The 20,383-nt window shown below is 36.8% G+C and overlaps 1 protein-coding gene and 1 pseudogene across 4 annotated transcripts in view; both read left to right on the top strand.

The window, feature by feature from the left end:
* Positions 1-18,769, top strand: part of SLC17A3 (solute carrier family 17 member 3) — a 36,793-nt gene extending 18,024 nt beyond the window's left edge. For all 3 annotated transcript variants that reach the window (XM_023512608.1, XM_023512607.1, XM_003788776.3), the window contains 7 exons: positions 5,451-5,569; positions 5,694-5,855; positions 6,116-6,245; positions 6,341-6,488; positions 15,422-15,512; positions 16,355-16,491; positions 16,576-18,769. In XM_023512608.1, coding sequence (XP_023368376.1) covers positions 5,451-5,569; positions 5,694-5,855; positions 6,116-6,245; positions 6,341-6,488; positions 15,422-15,512; positions 16,355-16,489 — 785 coding nt within the window. In that variant the 3' untranslated portion in view covers positions 16,490-16,491; positions 16,576-18,769. The remainder of the gene's footprint in view (positions 1-5,450; positions 5,570-5,693; positions 5,856-6,115; positions 6,246-6,340; positions 6,489-15,421; positions 15,513-16,354; positions 16,492-16,575) is intronic.
* Positions 10,527-11,503, top strand: LOC100966032 (annotated as a pseudogene). The gene has a single exon (XR_002773146.1). The product of XR_002773146.1 is annotated as a proteasome activator complex subunit 2 pseudogene (transcript).
* Positions 18,770-20,383: the final 1,614 nt, after the last annotated feature.

Raw genomic sequence — 20,383 nt, 5'->3', positions numbered from 1 at the left:
CTTAAAAAAACATAAAGCAAAAACTGATAGAACAGTAAGGAGAAAAACATATCCAAAATTAATGATGCAATTCTCAAAATTCTTCACTTAATAATTAATAGAACAAGAAAACAGATGAAGTACACTTCATTCAACACATTCAAGTTTGAAGTACACTTCATTCAAACATTCAAGTTTGCTTCAAGCACTCACCAGGATAGATCATTTATGGTCCATAAAAACAAGTTTTAACAAATTGGAATGAATGGAAAATTATAGAAAGTTTATTCTTTGAGCATAATAGAATTAAGCTAGAAATAAGTAGCCGAAAGTTTCTAGAAATGCCACAAATATTTAAAAAGAAAGTAGCATACTTTAATGAGTTAAAAAATACAAAAGACAAATTTTAAAATTTAATTGAATTGAAATGAAAATCAGTATATGAAAATTTGTGGTATTCAATTAAGGCAGTGCTTAGACTGAACCTTTAATATTAAATACTTAGAAAAGACAGAAGATCTCAAGTTAATGATCTTAGCTTATGCCTTAAGAACTAGAAAAAGAAAAGCTAATTAAACCCAAATTGAACAGAAAGAAATAAAAAATAAGACCAGAAATTAAAGGATTTAAACAGGAAAAAATAGAGGTTAATTAAAACCAAAAATTGGTTCTTTGAAAAGATTAATAGCATTGACAAATCTTTAGCCAAATGGAGAGAGAGAGAGAAAAGATACAAATAACAATATCAAGAATGAAAAGGAAATTTCAATATAGGCCCTAAAAACATTAAAAAAATCATAACGGGGATATTACAAAACACTCTAGTCTCACAAGTTTAATCACTGGATAAAATAACTAATTGAAAAACACAAAGTAACAAAATTCACTCCAGAAATAAGAGCTAATTTAAATATTCCATATACATTAAGAAATTGACTTTTTAGTTTAAAGATTTCCAACAACAACCAAAAATGCCCAGGACCACAAGGTTATATTGGCAAATTTTACCAAATGGGCAGGTAAGAAATGATACCTCCTGAAAAAATAAGAGTAAATCCTTCAAGATCCATGTTTTAAGGTAAGAATTGCCTTAATACCAAAACCAGACACGAATATTACAAAAAAGGAAAACTACAGACCAATATCTCTCGTGAACCTAAGCACAGATATCTTAAAATATTAGCAAGTGAACCCATAAATATATATAAACCATAACACATCATAACTCAGAGAATTTATATTTGAAATGTAAGGCAGGCTCAACATTCAAAATCCATTGTAATTCAGGGACACAGTGAAGCAAACACAAAACTGTATTGAGTGTCTACATTTGCCTAACATAGTTAGACGTTCTAGATGTATCTTCTGGTATGAAACAGTTGGAAAGAAAAAATATCAGACACAATATATATGAAACAGTGATTGTCAAAACATTGGATTTCAGTGGAAAAACAATGACCTGTGAGAGGTGAATCCTGGGGCATGGTACAGAAAAGGGGAATTTAGGCAAAGTTCAACAGAACTTTCTCTGAGTTGAGGAGAAAGTAAGATAGGTAAAGTTCATAGGATGTATTATCTAAGGGGAGATAGCTGCACATAGAGAAAATTTCAGTGATCTGCAGGATCCCCTGTGAGTATTCAGTAGAGTACTGATCAGGTTATTTGTGTGTATATGTATGTGGGGGATTAAATATTAGAGAACAATCCTCAGTACTCTTCCTGTAAGACAGACTGAAAAATTCATAATTCATGGGTCATGGAGTAGAATACTCATAAATATTTTTCCTCAACAGTAGGAAATCAATAACCCTAGAGTAAGCACTGCTACGGATCTCTCTAAATGATGATGGCAAGACCTACAATGATCAAATGACAGTAGAACTTCCATACTGACCACCTCTCTACATTGACCACCTCCTTAAGTTGACTTAATTTTCATAGAAAGACAATGCACTACATACACGTATGTGTACAGTAGGCCTAGTTCTTTATGATGACCACCTCCATATGTTGACCAGTTTGTTATAGGTCCTTAGGTGGTCAATTTACAGAAGTTCTACTGTATTTCCACATGATTTGGTTATACAAATTATATCCCAGAACAAAGTTCAAAAATATTTATAGGAATATAAAACTATTCAGCATCCAGCAAGATATTAGTAAAGTCTAACTCTATCCATAGATTATGAGCCATGAAGAAAAGCAGAAAAACAAAATCTATAATGAGGAGAATAATAAATCAATCAAAACTAACCCAGAGCTGACAGAAATTTTAGAATTAGCTGACAAAAGCATTAAAAATAGTTATAACGGCTCGGCGCCTGTGGCTCAAGTGGCTAAGGTACCAGCCACGTACACCCAAGGTGGTGGGTTTGAATCCAGCCCTGGCCTGCCAAACAACAATGATGGCTGCAACCAAAAAATAGCTGGGCATTGTGGCGGGCACCTGTGGTCCCAGCTACTTGGGAGGCTGAGGCAGGAGACTCACTTGAGCCCAGGAGTTGGAGGTTGCTGTGAGCTGTGATACCACAGCAATCTACCCAGGGGGACAGCTTGAGGCTCCTGTCTCAAAAAAAAAAAAAAAAGTTATAACTGCACTATATCATAACCCTGTAAAATTCAGTGGAACCACAGTAATATAAAGAATACCCAAATCAAACTTCTAGAAATGAAAAGTAAAATATGTGAGAAATGCACTGGATGGAATTAATGACAGATTAGATACAACATTAAAAAAATCATGAACTTGAAAACAGCAATAGAAACCAAATAAAATGAGCCACACAGATAAAAATATAATAATAACACAAGAACATCCGTAAGTGGTGGAATGCCCCAAAGAAAGGAATAAGATAGGGAAACAAAAACAAAAATATTTGAAAAGATAATATCCAAAAGATTTCCAAATTTGATGAAATGGTAAACTCACAAATCCAAATAGATCAATGAAGCTCAAGTACAAGTAACTACACCAAGTTATGTCATAATCAAATGGCTCAAGACCAGTGATAAAGAGAAAATCCAAAAGCAGCTAAAGCTAAAAGACATGTTTTAGACAGAGGAACAAAGATAATAAATGCAGCATTCCTGTCAGAAACACTTCAAGAGAGAAGGCAGTGGAACAACATCTTTAAAGTAGTGAAAGGATAAAGAAAATCACTGTCAATCTAGAATTACAGATCAAATGAAAAAATACTTATAAAATGCAAAACAAAGGCATACAAAACCTAAAGAATTAGAAATTGAAATTAAAGACAACAGCTTGGCGCCTGTGGCTCAAGTGGCTAAGGCGCCAGCCACATACACCTAAGGTGAGGTGTTAGAATTCAGCCTGGGCCTACCACAAACAACAATGATGGCTGCAAGCAAAAAATAGCCAGGCATTGTGGTGGTCACCTGTGGTCCCAGCTACTTGGGACGCGGGGGCAGAAGATTTGCTTGAGCCCAGGAGTGGGAGGTTGCTGTGAGCTGTTATGCCATGGCACTCTACCCAGGGGGATAGCTTGAGGCTCTGTCTCAAAAAAAAAAAAAAAAAAAAAAAGAGAAAAAAGAAATTAAAGACAATGGTACCATTTTCAGTCATGCAAAAAGTATACAACATGGGGATAAATCTGACAAAACACATAAAAGGCTTATGCACTGAAAACTAAATTCTTATGAAAATACAAAGATTCTGGAATAGCCAAACAACCCTGAATATAAATTATTACCTGATGTCAAGAAATAAAGTTTGTCCCAAAAATTGCAACAAAAGTTGCCCCATTCATGAGGAAAATGGGAAATTGTAGCTAAATGTACCTTTATTTATAAAATAGTCATTACCAAATTTTACAAAATATTTACAAAACATTCTCTATGTGTTGGCCACCTCTCTGCAAAGTTTTTATAATGAATATTTTATAAGTAGAGTTATATTTAGCTACAGTTTCCCATTTTCCCTATGTATGGTAATTTTAGAGGTGATGGCATTATAAAATTACAGTCATTGAGACAGTGTGGTATTAGCATAAAAACAGACAAACAGATCAATGAAAAAGAATAGTCATAAATACGTTCATACATATAATATAAGTTGATATTTGACAAAAGTGCAATCATTGGAAAAAAGCTGGTCTTTTTAATAGATGATACTCAAAAATTTGATATTCATATGGAAAAAATTAAATTTGATCCATATCTTACATCATATATAAAAACTAACTCAAAATAAATCCCAGCCCTAAATATAAAATCTGAAAGAAAAATAAAAATCTTTCTAGAATAAAAAGAAGAAAATCTTTGCTCTTTGGTTAGGCAAAGATTTCTTAAATGTATGTATAATACCAAAAGCATGCTTACTGAGCATCTGCCAGAAGAAAAAAATCCTTTTACCACAAGGACACTCGCACTGGATTGTTTATCACAGCTCAATTTACAATTGCCAAAATGTGGAAACAGCCTAAATGCCACCAACCCAGGAATGGATTAACAAGCTCTGATATATATATCCTGATATATATAATAGTACCATGGAATACTATTCAGCCATTAAAAAGATTGAGGTTTTACATCTTTTGTATTAACCTGGATAGAAGTGGAACACATTATTCTTAGCAAAGCATCACAAGACAAGAATGGAGAAGCAAGAATCCTATGTACTCAATTCTTATATAAGGACAATTAATGACTTAGTACATGGTGGGGGGAGAAGGGGAGAGCAGAAAGAGGGAAGGAGAGAGGAGGGTGGGGATCATGGTATGTGACACACCTTTTGGGGGCGGAACACAATGATAAAAGGGACTTTACCTAACAAATGCAATGAATGTAACCTGGTTTTTTGTACCCTCAATGAATCCCCAATGATTAAAAAAAAAATTTCAGTAAGCACTAAGAAAAAAGAAATGAGAAGTTAATAAACTGGATTTCATCAAATTTAAAAATATTTCCTCTTCAGTAGGCATTGTTAGGATATTAAAAGACAAGCTGATACAAGAAGTAAGTACTAGCAAAACCCATCTATAATGACTTGTCCAGAATGTATAAATAATTCTCAAAATTTAATAATAAACCACACATAAAATTTTAAAATGGGCAGAGACACACACCAATGTGTCTCTATGATATAGAGAGGGAAAATAAGCATGTGAAAAGATGCTCAGGTCTGCATCCTTAGTCATTAGGAAAATGCAAACAGAAATCACAATTAGTGGTTTCTATACACTTATTAGAATCACTAGTATTAAAAAGATTGACATACCAAGTATGGTACCATTCTTTGGGTATGTGATTTCTACACACACAAATAAACAAGAAATGTAAAGAAATGGGTGCATTCTAGCTGTGATAGTCATGTGAATCATTTAAGAAATGGAAAGGGGATATGACGAATAAAAGCTTTTCCCAGGACTTATACCAGAAAATGTCCATCATAAAAGAAATTCACATGCGAGGCAGAAATCAGCCCAGTTACAAATTTTACTCTGTGTTTGCAGGAGGCATTGGCTGTGTCTTTTGCTTTTTCTGGTTTGTTCTGGTTTATGATGACCCCGTCTCTCACCCATGGATAAGCACTTCAGAAAAAGAATACATCATGTCCTCCTTGGACCAGCAGGTACACATAAGGACTCTAACCCTTTTCAGAGACCTTTTGTCAGCATCTGGATTTCTAAGGGTGAATAAGAGTATGTAAACATTTCTCAGCTTTTACTGTTCTAACTAAGTAAATTTGTTTTCAGGTCAGCTCTTCTAAGCAGTCTCTTCCCATCAAGGCTATACTCAAATCCCTACCCTGTTGGTCCCTCTGTTTTTGCTGTTTCAGCCATCAGTGGTTACTTAACATACTGATTGTATACACACCAACTTACATCGGTTCTGTGTATAATGTTAACATCAGAGATGTGAGTATATTTCCCTGTGCCCCTTTTCCTCTTGCATGACTCACTGATTACTCTGCCTTCAAAAAATCATTCCATTTGAGGTATATATCTCTTATGTCAAAAACAATCTAATATCTAACACTCACATCAGTAGCTTTTCTGGGAATATGATTTAAGAGGTTACTGATTTTCCTAAGAAAGTATGATCTCAGTGATTTAGCAATCAGAGTTCTGGTCTCATTGCCTTTATTATGATGACTTACTTAATCCTTCCCCCTCAGAATGGGGTCCTATCAGCTTTCCCTTTTATTGGTTCCTGGATCACTGGTATCCTGGGAGGCTATCTGGCAGATTTCCTTCTGACCAAGAATTTTAGGCTCATCACTGTGAGGAAAATTGCCACAGTTTTAGGTAAGAACAGGACTTGAGAGTTGGATAATTCACATGGCATGCAACAACCAAATGATGCATCTCACTGTTTAATTTGTCTGTTCTTCATTTCCTAGGAAATCTCCCTGCTTCAGCCTTCATTATGGCCCTGCCCTACGTTAATTCCAACTATATCACAACAATTACCTTTCTGACAATCTCGTGTGGACTAAGCCAATTATGCCAAGCAGGGGTCTACATCAATGCCTTAGATATTGCTCCAAGGTAGGACTCTTATCTCCACTATTAGTTTCACATTTTCTGAAAAAGATTTAGACTGCAGCTTTCTGAGTCCTCAACTTTAGAAAAGAATAAATCATAATCAAGGACCACAGAGGGAACTATGGCCATTTTTCCAGATATTTTGGGAGAGGGATATTAATTTATCTTAGTGCTTCTCATTGAATATACACAGTACAAGTTCTTTTTGATATAAATATCAAAGTATAATTATGAGGTCTGACAGTTTAGCTCATGAACTCATCCTATAAAAAGTGATACATACCTTATTACCAAATATAACTATGGTCACCTTAGAAGTACTCCCCTTGGAAGCTATGCACTAACACCAGCACATAGTCCACCCTTCAAACAATCTTGGTACTCTATTTCTGGAATGGCCAGCAGAGCTGTTGTCATATTGCTGTCCTGAATGTCATCAAAATGTTTTCTTTTCAATATTTCCTTTATGTTTGAGTAAAGAAAAAAGTCAGCAGGGACCAGATCAGGTAAGTAGGGAGGGTATTCCAATACAGCTATTTGTTTACTGGCTAAAAACTCCCTCATAGACAATGCCATGTGAGCTGGTGTATTGTGATGCAAGAGCTATGGGTTGTTGGCAAAAAGTTCAGGTGGCTTTTGTCTAACTTTTTCTTGTGTCCTTTTCACTACTTCCAAATACTAAACTTGGTTAATTATTTGTCCAGCTGGCACAAATTCATAATGAACAATTTCTTTTATATCAAAAATGTTAGTAACATTGCTTTAACTCTTGGACTGATGGAACATTTTTGGTCATAGAGAATTGGCTGACTTCCATTGTGTCTGTTGACACATTGTTTTAGGGTTGTTTGGTACACCCATGTTTTATCACTAGTAATAACATGGCCCAAAACATTATCTTGCCTCTCCAAAAGAGCTTGGCAAACTTTGACTCTTCTTTGCTTTTGTTAATTGGTGAGCTCCTTCAGGACCATTTTTGTACACACCTTTCTCATGTCAAGATTTTCAGTTCAGATATTACTAATTGTGGGGCAGAGCAAGATGGTGAACCAGAAAGATCATTCAACTGAGCTCTCCTAGTACAACTGGAGAAAAAGAGAGAACACAGCTATACCCACTGCTGGGACCTTACTCAGTGTCATAGCTCAGGAAGCACAGTGAGGAGGTGATGAGCTGGATACAGAGTGTGGTCTAGAGTGGTGGAAATCTGACTCATTAGGCAAGTAATTGCAACCTGCTCAGATTGGCCAGCTCCCTCCCAGCCCTCGGCCACCATGAAGGTCAAGGACGGGAGGAAGCCTTTCTGGTGTTTTTGACTTTGGGAGCAAACTACCCATTGAGCAGAAAGCTTGGAAGAATAGGCAGACTCAAACAGTATACAGCAACCAGATTTGAACACCAGTTGGAGTGGATTTGCCATTGGTTTGCTGGCTGGTGAGACAGCCACACTGGGAAGGTCTCAGTGGCCAGGGGGCTGCCATTGTGGAAAGGTCATGAGAAGGTCTTAGTAGAGGCTTAAAGCACAGCTGTCTTAGTTCTGCCTGCCTGGATCAAAACTCACTCTTGGGAGAGGCTAATGAACTTCCTCACCCCATGGGAACTGGAGTCAGGGAGCACTGTGAGACTTGCCCTTGAAGGATTCTGGGGAGCTTTAAGATGCCAACTTGGTGGGGTCTGAATGCTGAGGAAACAATCAGGCAATCACTGAGGGCAATTCAGTTAGAAATAAGAACCAAAGAGTCTACTTGCTGTATTCTCCATCACCTAAAAAAAACACATTGCATGGGTGGCACCTGTGGATCAAAGGAGTAGGGTGCTGGCCCCGTATACTGGAGGTGGTGGGTTCAAACCCAGCCCTGCCCCCCCCCAAAAAAAACCACATTGCCATCTGGTGTCCTTGCAACATATATATTCCTACTAAAAGCAAGGACTCCTGTATTTTTTTTTTTTTTGAGACAGAGTCTTACTATGTGACCGTTGGTAGAGCGCTGTGGTGTCACAGCTCACAGCAACCTCAAACTCTTAGGCTTAAGCGATTCTCTTGCCGCAGTCTCCCAAGTAGCTGGGACTACAGGCACCTGCCACAATGCCTAGCTACAGACTTCTGTATTTTTGGTCACACTCTGAGAAAAAGTAATTTGAAACAAAAGAGGAAGAGAGAAGGTAAAAAGAAGATGAGGTGAACAAAAAGAAAGAACACATGAAGAGGAACCAACAGAAAAATCTGGGCAACATGAAAAATCAAAGCAGAGCAACTTTCCCAGAGGACCATAAGGAAGCTACTGCAGAAGATTAAACCTGTAAAGAAATAATGGATTTGACAGAAAAGGAATTTAAAATATGGATGATAAAGACAATAAAGGGAACGGATGAGAAAATGGAAAGACAGAACCAAAAGTCAAATGAGAGATATGCAGAATATCGAAAGGATATGGCAAACCTTAAGGAAATGAAGGAGATGATCGGGGAATGTAAAGATGCAGTGGAAAGTATCCAAGATAGGTTAGACCATGGAGAAGAAAGAACCTCAGAAGTAGAGGATAAAGTGTTCGAGTTAACTGAGGTAGTCAAAGAGGCAGAAAAGAAGATAGAGAAAGCAGAGCAGTCACTTAGAGAACTCTAAAACTCCATGAAGCATTCAAACATACGAATAATAGGCATTCCTGAAGGAGAAGAAGATTCTCCCAAAAGAATAGAAACCTTACTGGAGACTATTATAAATGAAAACTTCCCTAAGTTTTACTAAAGATCCCAATGCACTCCCTTCAGATGGATATCAAACCACAGGTCATCTCAACTCAAAAAGAGCTTCTCTAAGAAACATTATAATGAACTTGTCCAAAGTCAAGATGGAAAAAAAAAATCTGCAAACCACCAAGAGTAAGTGCCAACTGACCTACAGAGGCAGAGCCATTAGGATGACAGCAGGTTTTTCAACTGAAACCTTCTAAGCCAAAAGAGAATGGTCATCCACCTTCAACATTCTTAAACAAAATAATTTTTAGCCCAGAATTCTGTATCCTGCTAAACTAACCTTCAAAATTGATGGAGAAATCAAATCTTCTGCAGATATACAAACACTGAGGAAATTCACCACAAGAAGACCTGTTCTACAGGAAATATTTAGACCTAAACCCAACACTGACCATCACAATGAACCACCAGCTAAATAAATACCAGAAGCTAAAGGTCAAAACTTAGCTTCTGTAATGGCACAAAGGATATAACAACACAACAGACTTTCATCAAATAAGATGAATAGAATTCCACCACACTTATCAACTCTCTCAATATATGTCAATGGACTGAATTCACCATTGAAGAGGCACAGGTTGGCTGATTGGCTAAAATAGCACAAGCCATCCATATGCTGTCTCTAGGAAACACATCTAACCTTGAAGGACAAATCAAGAGTTAAGATTAAGGGATAAGCAAATGCAAATCAGAAGAAAGGATGGGTTGCAATCTTATTTTCAGATACAAACAGATTTAAAACAACTAAAGTTAAGAAAAACAAAGATGGGCATGTTATACTGGTCAAAGGAACTGGTCAACAAGAAGACATTTCAATTTTAAATATTTATGCACCCAACTTAAATGCTTCCAGATTTATTAAACAGACCTTGATGGGTCTGAGCAATATGATATCCCATAACACCATAATAGTCAAAGACTTTAACATCCCCCTGACAGAAATGAACAGATCCTCTAAACAGAAACTAAACAGTGATACAAAAGACTTAAATGTGACCTTAGAACAAATGGGATTAACAGACTTAAACAAAACACACCATCCCAAAGCTAAAGAATATACATTTTTCTCATCAGCCCATGGTACATACTCCAAAATAGACCACATCCTAGGATACAAATCAAACCTCAGCAAAATTAAAACAACAGAAATTATACCTTGTATCTTCTCAGACCACAAGGCAATAAAGATGGAACTCAACTCCAACAAAAATGTTCATCCCCACACAACACTTGGAAATTAAACAACATTATGCTGAATGATAATTGGGTTCAGGAATAGACAAAAGAGGAAACTGTTAAATTCCTCAAACATGTAACTAAAACTTGTGGGATAGAGCAAGAGCAATCTTGGAAATGTATCTCATTAGATGACTATTTTCAAAAACAGAAAGAGAACACATCAACAAACTCATGAATCATCTTATAGAATTGGAAAAAGAGGAGTGAAAGCGAAAGCCTGGGAGGCTAGCCGGAGACCGATCTAGCAACTGAAGCAGCATGGCCAAGTCTTGTGGAGTGCACCTGAGTAGGGAGGCCCTCAAGAAGGTGGATGTCTTCAGGCAAAATCTTTTCCAGGAGGCTGAGGAGTTCCTCTACAGATTCTTGCCACAGAAAATCATATACCTGAACCAGCTCTTGCAAGATGACTCCTTCAATGTGGCTGACCTGACCTCCCTCCGGGCCCCACTGGATATCCCTATCCCAGACCCCCTGCCAAGGATGATGAGAAGGAAACAGATAAACAGGATAAGAAAGAAATCCCTAAGTGTGGATTCCTCCCTGGGAATGAGAAAGTCTTGTCCCTGCTTGCCCTCGTTAAGCCAGAAGTCTGGACTCTCAAAGAGAAGTGCATTCTGGTGATCACATGGATCCAGCACCAGATCTCTAAGATTGAGGATGGAAATGATTTGGGGGTAGCAATCCAGGATAAGGTGCTGGAGAGGGTGAATGCAGTTAAGACCAAAGTGGAAGCCTTCCAGACAACCATTTCCAAGTACTTCTTAGAACATGGGGATGCTGTGGCTAAGGCCTCCAAGGAGACCCATGTAATGGATTACCGAGCCTTGGTGCACAAGCGAGATGAGGCAGTGTATGGGCAACTTAGGGCCATGGTGCTGGGCCTGAGGACCTTCTATGCTGAGCTCTATCATATCATCATCAACAACCTGGAGAAAATTATCAATCCAAAAGGCGAAGAGAAGCCATCTATGTACTGAACCCAGGGCTAGAAGGAAAATAAATGACCTATACTTTGTGTGGAAAAAAAAAAAAAAAAGAATTGGAAAAAGAAGGACAATCCTATCCCAAGTCCAGGAGAAGAAAATAAATAACCAAAATTAAATAAGAGATGAATGAAATTGAAAACAAAGGAATCATTCAGAAAATTAACAAAGAAAAATGTTGGTTTTTTTGAAAAAAAAAATAAAATCAATAAACTGTTAGCTAGATTAACTAGAAACAGAAAAGTAAAATCTCTAATAACCACAATCAGAAACAATAAAGGGGAAATAACAGATGCCATTGAGATACCAGAGATCATCTCTGAATACTATAAGAAACTCTATGCCCACAAATTTTACAATGTAGAGGAAATGGATCAATATCTGGATTTCACCATCTCCCTAGACATATCCTAAAAGAAACAGATCTCTTGCACAAACCAAATTCAAGAACTGAGATCAAAGAAACAATAAAAAAATCCCCCAACAAAAAAATACTCTGGTACAGATGGCTTCACGCCAGAATTCTATCAAACCTTCAAAGAAGAGCTGTAGAAATTATTCCAAAAAATGGAGAAGGAAGGAATTTTTTCCAATACATTCTATGAAGCAAACATCACCCTGATTCCAAAACCAGGAAAAGATCCAACTAAAAAGGAGAAATTCAGACCAATTTCACTAATGAATACAGATGCAAAAATCCTCAGTAAAATCCTAGCCAATAGATTACAGCTACATAGTAAAGAGTCATTCATCACAATCAAAGAGGTGCCATCCCACTGATGCAAGGCAGGTTTAACATACACAAGTCCATAAACATAATCCACCATATCAACAAAAGCAAAAACAAAAACCATATAATCCTCTCAATAGATGCAGAAAAAGCATTGGATAAAATTTAGCATCCTTTTCTAATTAAAACACTGAAGAATATAGTCATAGGTGGTACATTTTTTAAACTGATCAAAACCATCTATGACAAACCCATAGCTAATATTATACTGAATGGAGTAAAACTGAAAGTTTTCCACTTAGAACTAGAACCAGACAAGGTTGTCCTCTATTACCACTACTATTCAACATAGTGCTGAAAGTTCTAGCCAATACACCAGACAAGAAAATGAAATAAAAGGTATCCAAATGAGGGCAGAGGAGGTCTAACTATCACTCTTTGTTAACAACGTGATCTTATACTTAGAGAACCTCACAGACTCAACCACAAGACTTCTTGAAGTGATCAAAAAATATAGTAATGTCTCAGGATAGAAAATCAATGTCCACAGATCAGTAGCCTTTGTATATGCCAGTAACAGCCAGGATAAGAAGCTAATCAAGGACACAATTTCCTTCACAGTAGCTTCAAAAAGAAAAATGAAGTACCTAGGAATATACCTAACAAAAGAGGTAAAGGACCTCTACAAAGAAAATTACAAAACACTAAGAAAAGAAATAGCAAGTGTAAGAACATACCATGTTCATGGCTAAGAAGAATCAATTCTGTCAAAATATCTATACTTCTAAAAGCAATCTACAGATTCAATGAAATCCCCATTAAAATGCCATCATAATACTTTCAAGATTTGGAAAAAATGATCCTTCATTTTGTATGGAACCAGAAAAGACCCAATATACCCAAGGCAGTTCTTAGTAATTAAAAACAAAGCCAAGAGCATCACCCTACCAGACTTTAGGCTATACTACATGGCAATAGTGATCAAAACAGCAAGGTATTGGCACAAAAATAGACACATTGACATTTGGAACAGAATAGAAAACCAGGAGATGAAACTAACATCTTATAGCTACCCAAAATTTGATAAACCAAACAAGAACGTACATTGTGGAAAAGAACCCCTATTCAATAAATGGTGTTGAGAAAAGTAGATAACTACATGTTAAAAACTGAAACTAGACCCACACTTCTCACCACTTAGAAAAATTGACTCAAGATGGATAAAAGATTTAAATTGAAGGCATGAAACAATACAAATTCTTGGGTGGTGCCTGTGGCTTAAGGAGTAGGGCACCGGCCCCGTATACCTGGGGTGGTAGGTTCAAGCCTGGCCCCTGCCAAAACTGCAAAATAATAGTAATAATAATAATAAAATCCTCAAAGAAAGTTTGGGGAAAACACTTGAAGATATCGGCCCAGAGAAAGATTTTATGAAGAAGACTTGCATGGCAATTGCAGCAACAAAAAAAATAAACAAATGGGACTTAATTAAACTGAAAAGCTTCTTCTGTACAGTTAAGAAAACAACAACCAAAGCAAATAGACAACCTTCAGAATAGGAAAAGATATTTGCATGTTATGAATTGGACAAAAGCTTGATAACTAGGATCTAAAGAGAACTCAAATTAATCAACAAAAAAAGATCCCACAATCCCATATATCTATCACTGGGCAAGAGACATGAATAGAACCTTCTCTAAAGAAAACAGATGAACGTCTAACAAACACACAAACAAATGAACAAATGCTTATCATTCCTTATCATCAGAGAAATGCAAATCAAAACTACCTTGAGCTATTACCTAACCCTAGCGAGAATGGCCCACATCCTAAAGTCTCAAAGCTGCAGATATTGACATGTATGTAGAGAGAAGGGAAACCTTTTCCACTGCTGGTGGAATTGCAAACTAATGCAACCATTTTGAAAGGAAGTAGGGAGAATCTTCAAAGAACTCAGAATAGGGCAGCGCCTGTGGCTCAAAGGTGTAGGGCACCAGCCCCATATACTGGAGGTGGTGGGTTTAAACCCGGCCCCAGCCAAAAAAAAAAAAAAAACTGCAAAAAAAAAAAAAAAAGAACTCAGAATAGAGCTCCCATTTTATTCTAAAATCCCATTACTAGGCATCTACTCAAAAGAAAATAAAATCATTTTATCATAAGGACATTTGCACTAGACTATTGCAGCTCAATTTACAATTGCCAAATTGTGGAAACAACCTAAATGCCCACCAACCCAGGAATGGATTAACAAGCTGTGGTATATGTATACTATGGAATACTATTTAGCCATTAAAAAGATGGAGATTTTACATCTTTTATATTAATCTGGATGGAGGTAGAACACATTCTTCTTAGTGAAGCATCATAAGAATGGAGAAGTGAGAATCCAATGTACTCAATTCTAATATGAAGGCAGTAGGTGAGCTAAGACAAGGGGTCTGGTAGGAGAATGGGGGAACAAGGAGAGGGGAGGAGTGTGGGGGATAGAGGGTCTCAGTGTATGGCACACCTCTTGGGGGTGGGACTCAATTATAAGAGGGACTTTATCTAATAATGCAATCAGTATAACCTAATTCTTTGTACCTTCAATGAATCTCAATTAAAAAAAAAGATTTTCCTAATTGTTTCTCTATCAATGTTTACTCTGTCTGCTATGCTTTTCACAGTCAGCTGACAATTTTGACACCCAATTTGATGGATTTTGTGTTTTTGTCAGTTCTGCTTATTCTTGGCCACCTTTGACACTTTCTCTCCCTTCAGAAAAATGTTGTACACTACCATTTTCTTCATGGCATTACCCCCATAAACTTGGACTAACATGTCTCTGATTTCACTTCACTCTTGCCAAATTTAACAAGAAATTTAATGTTTTCCCATTGCTCTAATTCACGCCCCAACATTCTCACAACAGCACACAAAAACACGCAGCAATAGTGAACACCACTCAGAAAGACATTGCTGCACATTGACACCGTCACACATTGACACAAACACAGCTGTGAGAAATGGATATACCTAGGTAACAAAACCTTACTGAGTTCTTTGTACAATGCTGCCAATATAAGTGCACAGTGGCAAGTTCGTGAACTTAATTGTCAGACCTCATATGTAATTGTAATTGTGTTCCATTATAAAAATATAATTAAATTATTGATTCATACACAGATCAGGGATGCAGGTTACGATGAAACATCTCTGGATATAGCCTGGAAAATTCTTGTCCCCCACAGGTATTCCAGTTTCCTCGCAGGAGTCTCAAGAGAATTTTCACAAATAGCAGCTATCCTGGTCCCCATTATCACTGGATTTCTTCTCAGTCAGGTAGAATTTCTTGTCAACGAGAATTCTTAAAATATTTTGCCAAATCCATTTGTAGAGAACATAGTCAAAGATTGGAAACTAAAATTAAATTGTAGGTAACTGTGTCATGAAGATGAGCCTGGTAAAGTAAAATAGTGATCTCCACCCTGGTTCATTCTGGAGCTAAAAAACGAACCACAGGCAATTGCCATCTTTGAATCTGAAATCATACAGCCACATAGGTATCCTGGGGTGATGATTCCATGCATAGATAACAACCTGCCATGTCTCTGTAACACCGAAATTTTCATTTGCATAACCATGCAAAAAGAAATAAAGAAAGCAAACATTTTTAAATGTCTGATGCATTTGGGCATTTACATAGTTATTTCATATACAGTAAACTCATTTAATTATTAATTCTCATGCCAATTGTAAAAATTGAATATTATCCTCATTTCTTAGTGATTCAACTAAATATATGATAGGATAAGTCTTTACACTATGAAGATGTACAATCAGAATTCTTCTAACTTAAATTTATCTAGCTCAAAAGCCCATAAATTTTTCATTACACCATCACAATGTAGGAAGAATGTCAAAAGCTTACATAAACAAGATCCGTGCAAAATGTATGGCACAATGTAGGGATAAGTGAAGTTCTGAAGGTTAATCATGAAGGTTCCCAAATCCCCTTTATTAAGAAGATTTTTAATGCATTTTGAAATCTTTTCTATCAAGCCACCTTTAAGAAATGAATTTCCATATAGAAACCCACTAGTGAATGTCATCTGAATTATTAATAATTTTTATAGAAGAAAACATAAAAAGAGTAATATTTACTTGGGTTTTTTTGTCCCTAGGACCCTGAGTTTGGATGGAAGTATACCTTTTTCCTGATGTTTGCCATTAACCTATTAGGACTGATCTTCTACATCATATTTGGAGAAGCAGATATCCAAGACTGGGCTAAAGAAAGGAAACTCACATATTTATGAAGGTAAAGAATAATGATTTCATCTATGGTTATAACCACAGAAGCACAATTTGAAGTTTTTAATTTCTTGTCATTTTCCTTTTTTAGTTATTCTACTGTGGATGGAAAAGTCATTAGATACTTTATTTCATAAATGAGAAAACTCCAGTGATGAAAATTCCAACGGAAAGAATTTTGTTTGTTATAGCTCTTTTCAAATATGAGATAAGTTCTTTCTTTTATTCAGACTTCTTTTGAGGAAATTTTGGATGAATAAAAATTTAAATAAATAATAAACCAGAACAAAGTTGTCATCTTCATAGAATTATCAATGAGTTAAGAGGAGCTGCAGCGTGGGAGCCTATATGTTAGATTCTGTTTATGGATGCAAGAAACATTTTAAAACTTCTAAACCAGGATGGCAACCTTACTAGGGCCATGATTTTTCCAGTTTGGGAAAATAATATTAACTTAATTTCATTGGATTCGGTGTTGTCCACATGGGGCTACCTGTATGTGCTCCATCCATTTCCATCCTGCTTAGGTTCCAAGAGGCTGACCTACATGGATTGCATCCCATAATTCCTAGTCCACTGGCTTCTACTAGATTTTTCAGTGGCTGATCTTTCCATTACAGTTCCCAGCTCCTGGAAGGCAGCCCTCCCCACCTGCTCTGGTAGCTTCTCTCTTGCCCTGTCCCTTCAAGCTTTTTGTCCCTTTGTTTTGCCAGCTCTGTGGTGCTATAGAATTCATTGTGGTTTCCCTACCACCTGCACAATTCTGTCAAAATTGTCTCTTTTAACACTGTATCCAAATTACCCTGTGTAAGTCTATCATCTTTCCTCTTTTAGGATTCAATTAATTCAGTGGTTTATTCAAATACAAAGCTCAAAACATGAAAGGAAGTATATTTTTATAAAATGATCATTTGTGGATGTCAGAGGGTTCAGGACAATGTTCTGAGTTGACCCCTATGCTAAATTCTACTACGAAGTAGGGATTAAAACCACCAAATCATTTTATATACAGGCAGTGTGATAGACAATTATGATAAGTGAAAAATCAGGGCAAGGATATAGAGAACCAAGCCTGAATAAACTCAGCAATTACTGAGATCTTGTCAGAGTTTGGAGTCTGGGCTCCTGGGACACTGGAGTAAATGAGACACAGTCACTATTTTCTATTTTAACGTGGAGGACAGACACAATAAAAGGCAGCAGTATACTTCCCTATGTACAATAGAAGAGAAATAATCAGGTCATTATGGGAGACCACAAGGGCGGGGTTCCAATCTCAAGCCAAAGGGCACAGGGCATCTCCTTCAGCAAGTAATTCCTGAGCTAAACATTTAACAGGGAGTGCTGCAGTAAGTTTCCCATACTAGAGCCCAACTTGTGCAAAAGCATGAAAACAAGAAATAGGATGGATTCTGAAGGGAATCACCCACATACATAATTGGGAAGGATAGAAGATGAGTTTAGGAAAGTGCGTAGGCCAGAATATAGAGGTCTTGTTTTGTCATGTCAGGGAAATTGAAGTGTATCTTATAATCAATAAGGTAGCAATCAAAGCAATATTAATATGGGCAGATTTTCTTGTTAAATAAAGACACTTTGGCCTAATTCGAGAATCAGGAAGATGAGTTAAATGACTTTCTGTAAAGTCCACATGACAGTGGTGAAGACTGAACTATGGCAAGGAGAGCTGAGATGAAGAAAAGAAACATGACAAATATTTATAAGGTAGAATTGGAAAATATTGGTATTTTATTAGATGGATGCAAGAAAAGAGAGAAGGAAACAGAGTTCTGGGTCTCTAACCTGAAGAACTGGATAGAAAGTGTTTTAAACAACTAAGCCAGAGACTGCAGGAAGATGAGCCCTTTTCAGGGGGAGATAACAATTTGACTTTAGAACATGTTGAGCTAGCGATGATATTGGTATAATCAAATGAGCGTAGGCCTTAGTTTCTTGAAGCTGTCCTAACACAGTGCCACAAACTGGGTGGTTTAAATAGCAGTAATTTATTGTCCTACAGTTCTAAAAGTCTGAAATTAAGGAGCTGGCATGGTTGGTTCCTTCTATGAGCTGTGAGGAAGAATCTTCTCTGCCTCTCTTTTAGCTTCTGGCAGCTAAAAGGCATTCCTTGACTTGTAAATGGACTTCTCCCTCAGCCTTCACCTATCTTCTTTTTGTATGCATCTGTCTGTGTCCAAATTTCCCATATTTATAAGAACATCAATCATATTGGATTGACATCTACTCTAATAACCTTTTTTTTTTAGAGACAGAATCTCACTTTGTTGCCCTCAGTAGAGTACTGTGGTGTCACAGCTCACAGCCACCGCCAGCTCTTAGGCTTACATGCTTCTCTTGACTCAGCCTCCCAAGTAACTGGGACTACAGGCACCTGCTGCAATGCCTGGCTACTTTTTTGTTGCAGTTCAGCCAGGGCCAGGTTCAAACTCGCCACCCTCAGTATATGGGGCCAGCATCCTACTCACTGAGCCACAGGCACTGCCCTAATAACCTTTTCTTAACTTGATCATCTGCAAAGACCCTATTTTCAAATAAGATCATATTCACAGGTCCTGAAGATTAGGGTTTCAACATCTTTGTGGGGCTATATAATTCAATTCCTAGCAGCAAACCCAAGAAAGGACAAGATCATTAATCTGAAACTTATAGAAATGGACTTAGCTGGGAACCAAAGATAAAGGATAAAAATACAGATGTTTAGCACTAAAGATCTGAGTTTAGACCAAACTGCTCACAAAGAGCCTGATGGAAAAGACAGCATTCCCAACCTTTAGGGAGCAGGGAAAATAAGACCTGCCCACACATAACAGAGATGAAAGGGTCAGGTGTGTGTGAGAAACAATAGTGCAATTCTCATCGAAACTCATAAACATGGCCTTTTAAGAAAGACAGCTGATTAGCAGTTATAAGTGTAGTAAACAAAAGTGCAGTTTGATAAAGTCAGGAAAGGAACTTAGTTATCTTGTGATTGGGGATTCATTGGTGGCTTTTTCATGGTACATTTAAGAGACAGATGGGTGTGCAGGTCAGTTTGCAGTTTGTTGGTGAATGAATGGGAATGAGAGGGTAGAGAAAGTTAAGAAAAATATTTTTATAAAGTTTAATTGAGAAAAGGAGATAGGAATATAGCAGAAGGATAAAAGATTAAGAGAGAGTGACCATCTTCTGTGGTTTTTCGTCTAGGAGATATTTCATTTCTCCTTCATTTTCGAAGCTTTTTCTGGTAGGATATAAACTCTTTGACTGACAGGTTCGGTGTTTTGTTTTGTTTTGTTTTCCTTTTCAGCACTTTGAAAATGCCATCCTCCCATCCTCATTTTGCCCTGCAAAGTTTTTGCTAAAAGGACTGTTAACAATCTGATGAGGGTTCCTTTATAGATGACTAGACACTCTCGTTAATTTTAAAATTCTTTCTTTCATTTTAACATTAATCATTCAATCGTACTATGTTGTCAGTTAATTCCTTTTCTAGTGTATTTACCTGGAGATTTTTGAGCCTCTTGTATCTGAATGTCTAATTTTCTTGGTATTCCTATGAAGTTTGTATTGATTATTTCCTTAAACAGGTTTATAAACTTTTTGATCTGTCTTCCCCATCAAGAATATTAATAACTCATAAGTTTCAGTTACTTTATGTAGTACCAGGTTATCTGAAAAGCTTTGTTCATTCTTTTAAATTATTTTTTCTTATTTTTTTTTATGCAGTCATGGGGTACAATGTGCTGGTTTTATATACAATTTGAAATATTTTCATCAAACTGGTTAAATTTTTTATTTTTGTCTGACTGGATTATTTAGAAAGACTTGTCTTCAAGTTCTGAGATTCTTTATTCTGCTTGCTCTCGTCCATTTAGAAGCTTGTAAAAGTGTTTTATATT

This window comes from Otolemur garnettii, unplaced genomic scaffold, assembly GCF_000181295.1.
Source record: "Otolemur garnettii isolate 467f Iridium unplaced genomic scaffold, OtoGar3 scaffold00029, whole genome shotgun sequence".
In the NCBI taxonomy this organism is placed as follows: Eukaryota; Metazoa; Chordata; class Mammalia; order Primates; family Galagidae; genus Otolemur; species Otolemur garnettii.
Note: the sequence above shows the minus strand (reverse complement) of the source record. Positions and strands in the feature narration are given on the sequence as shown.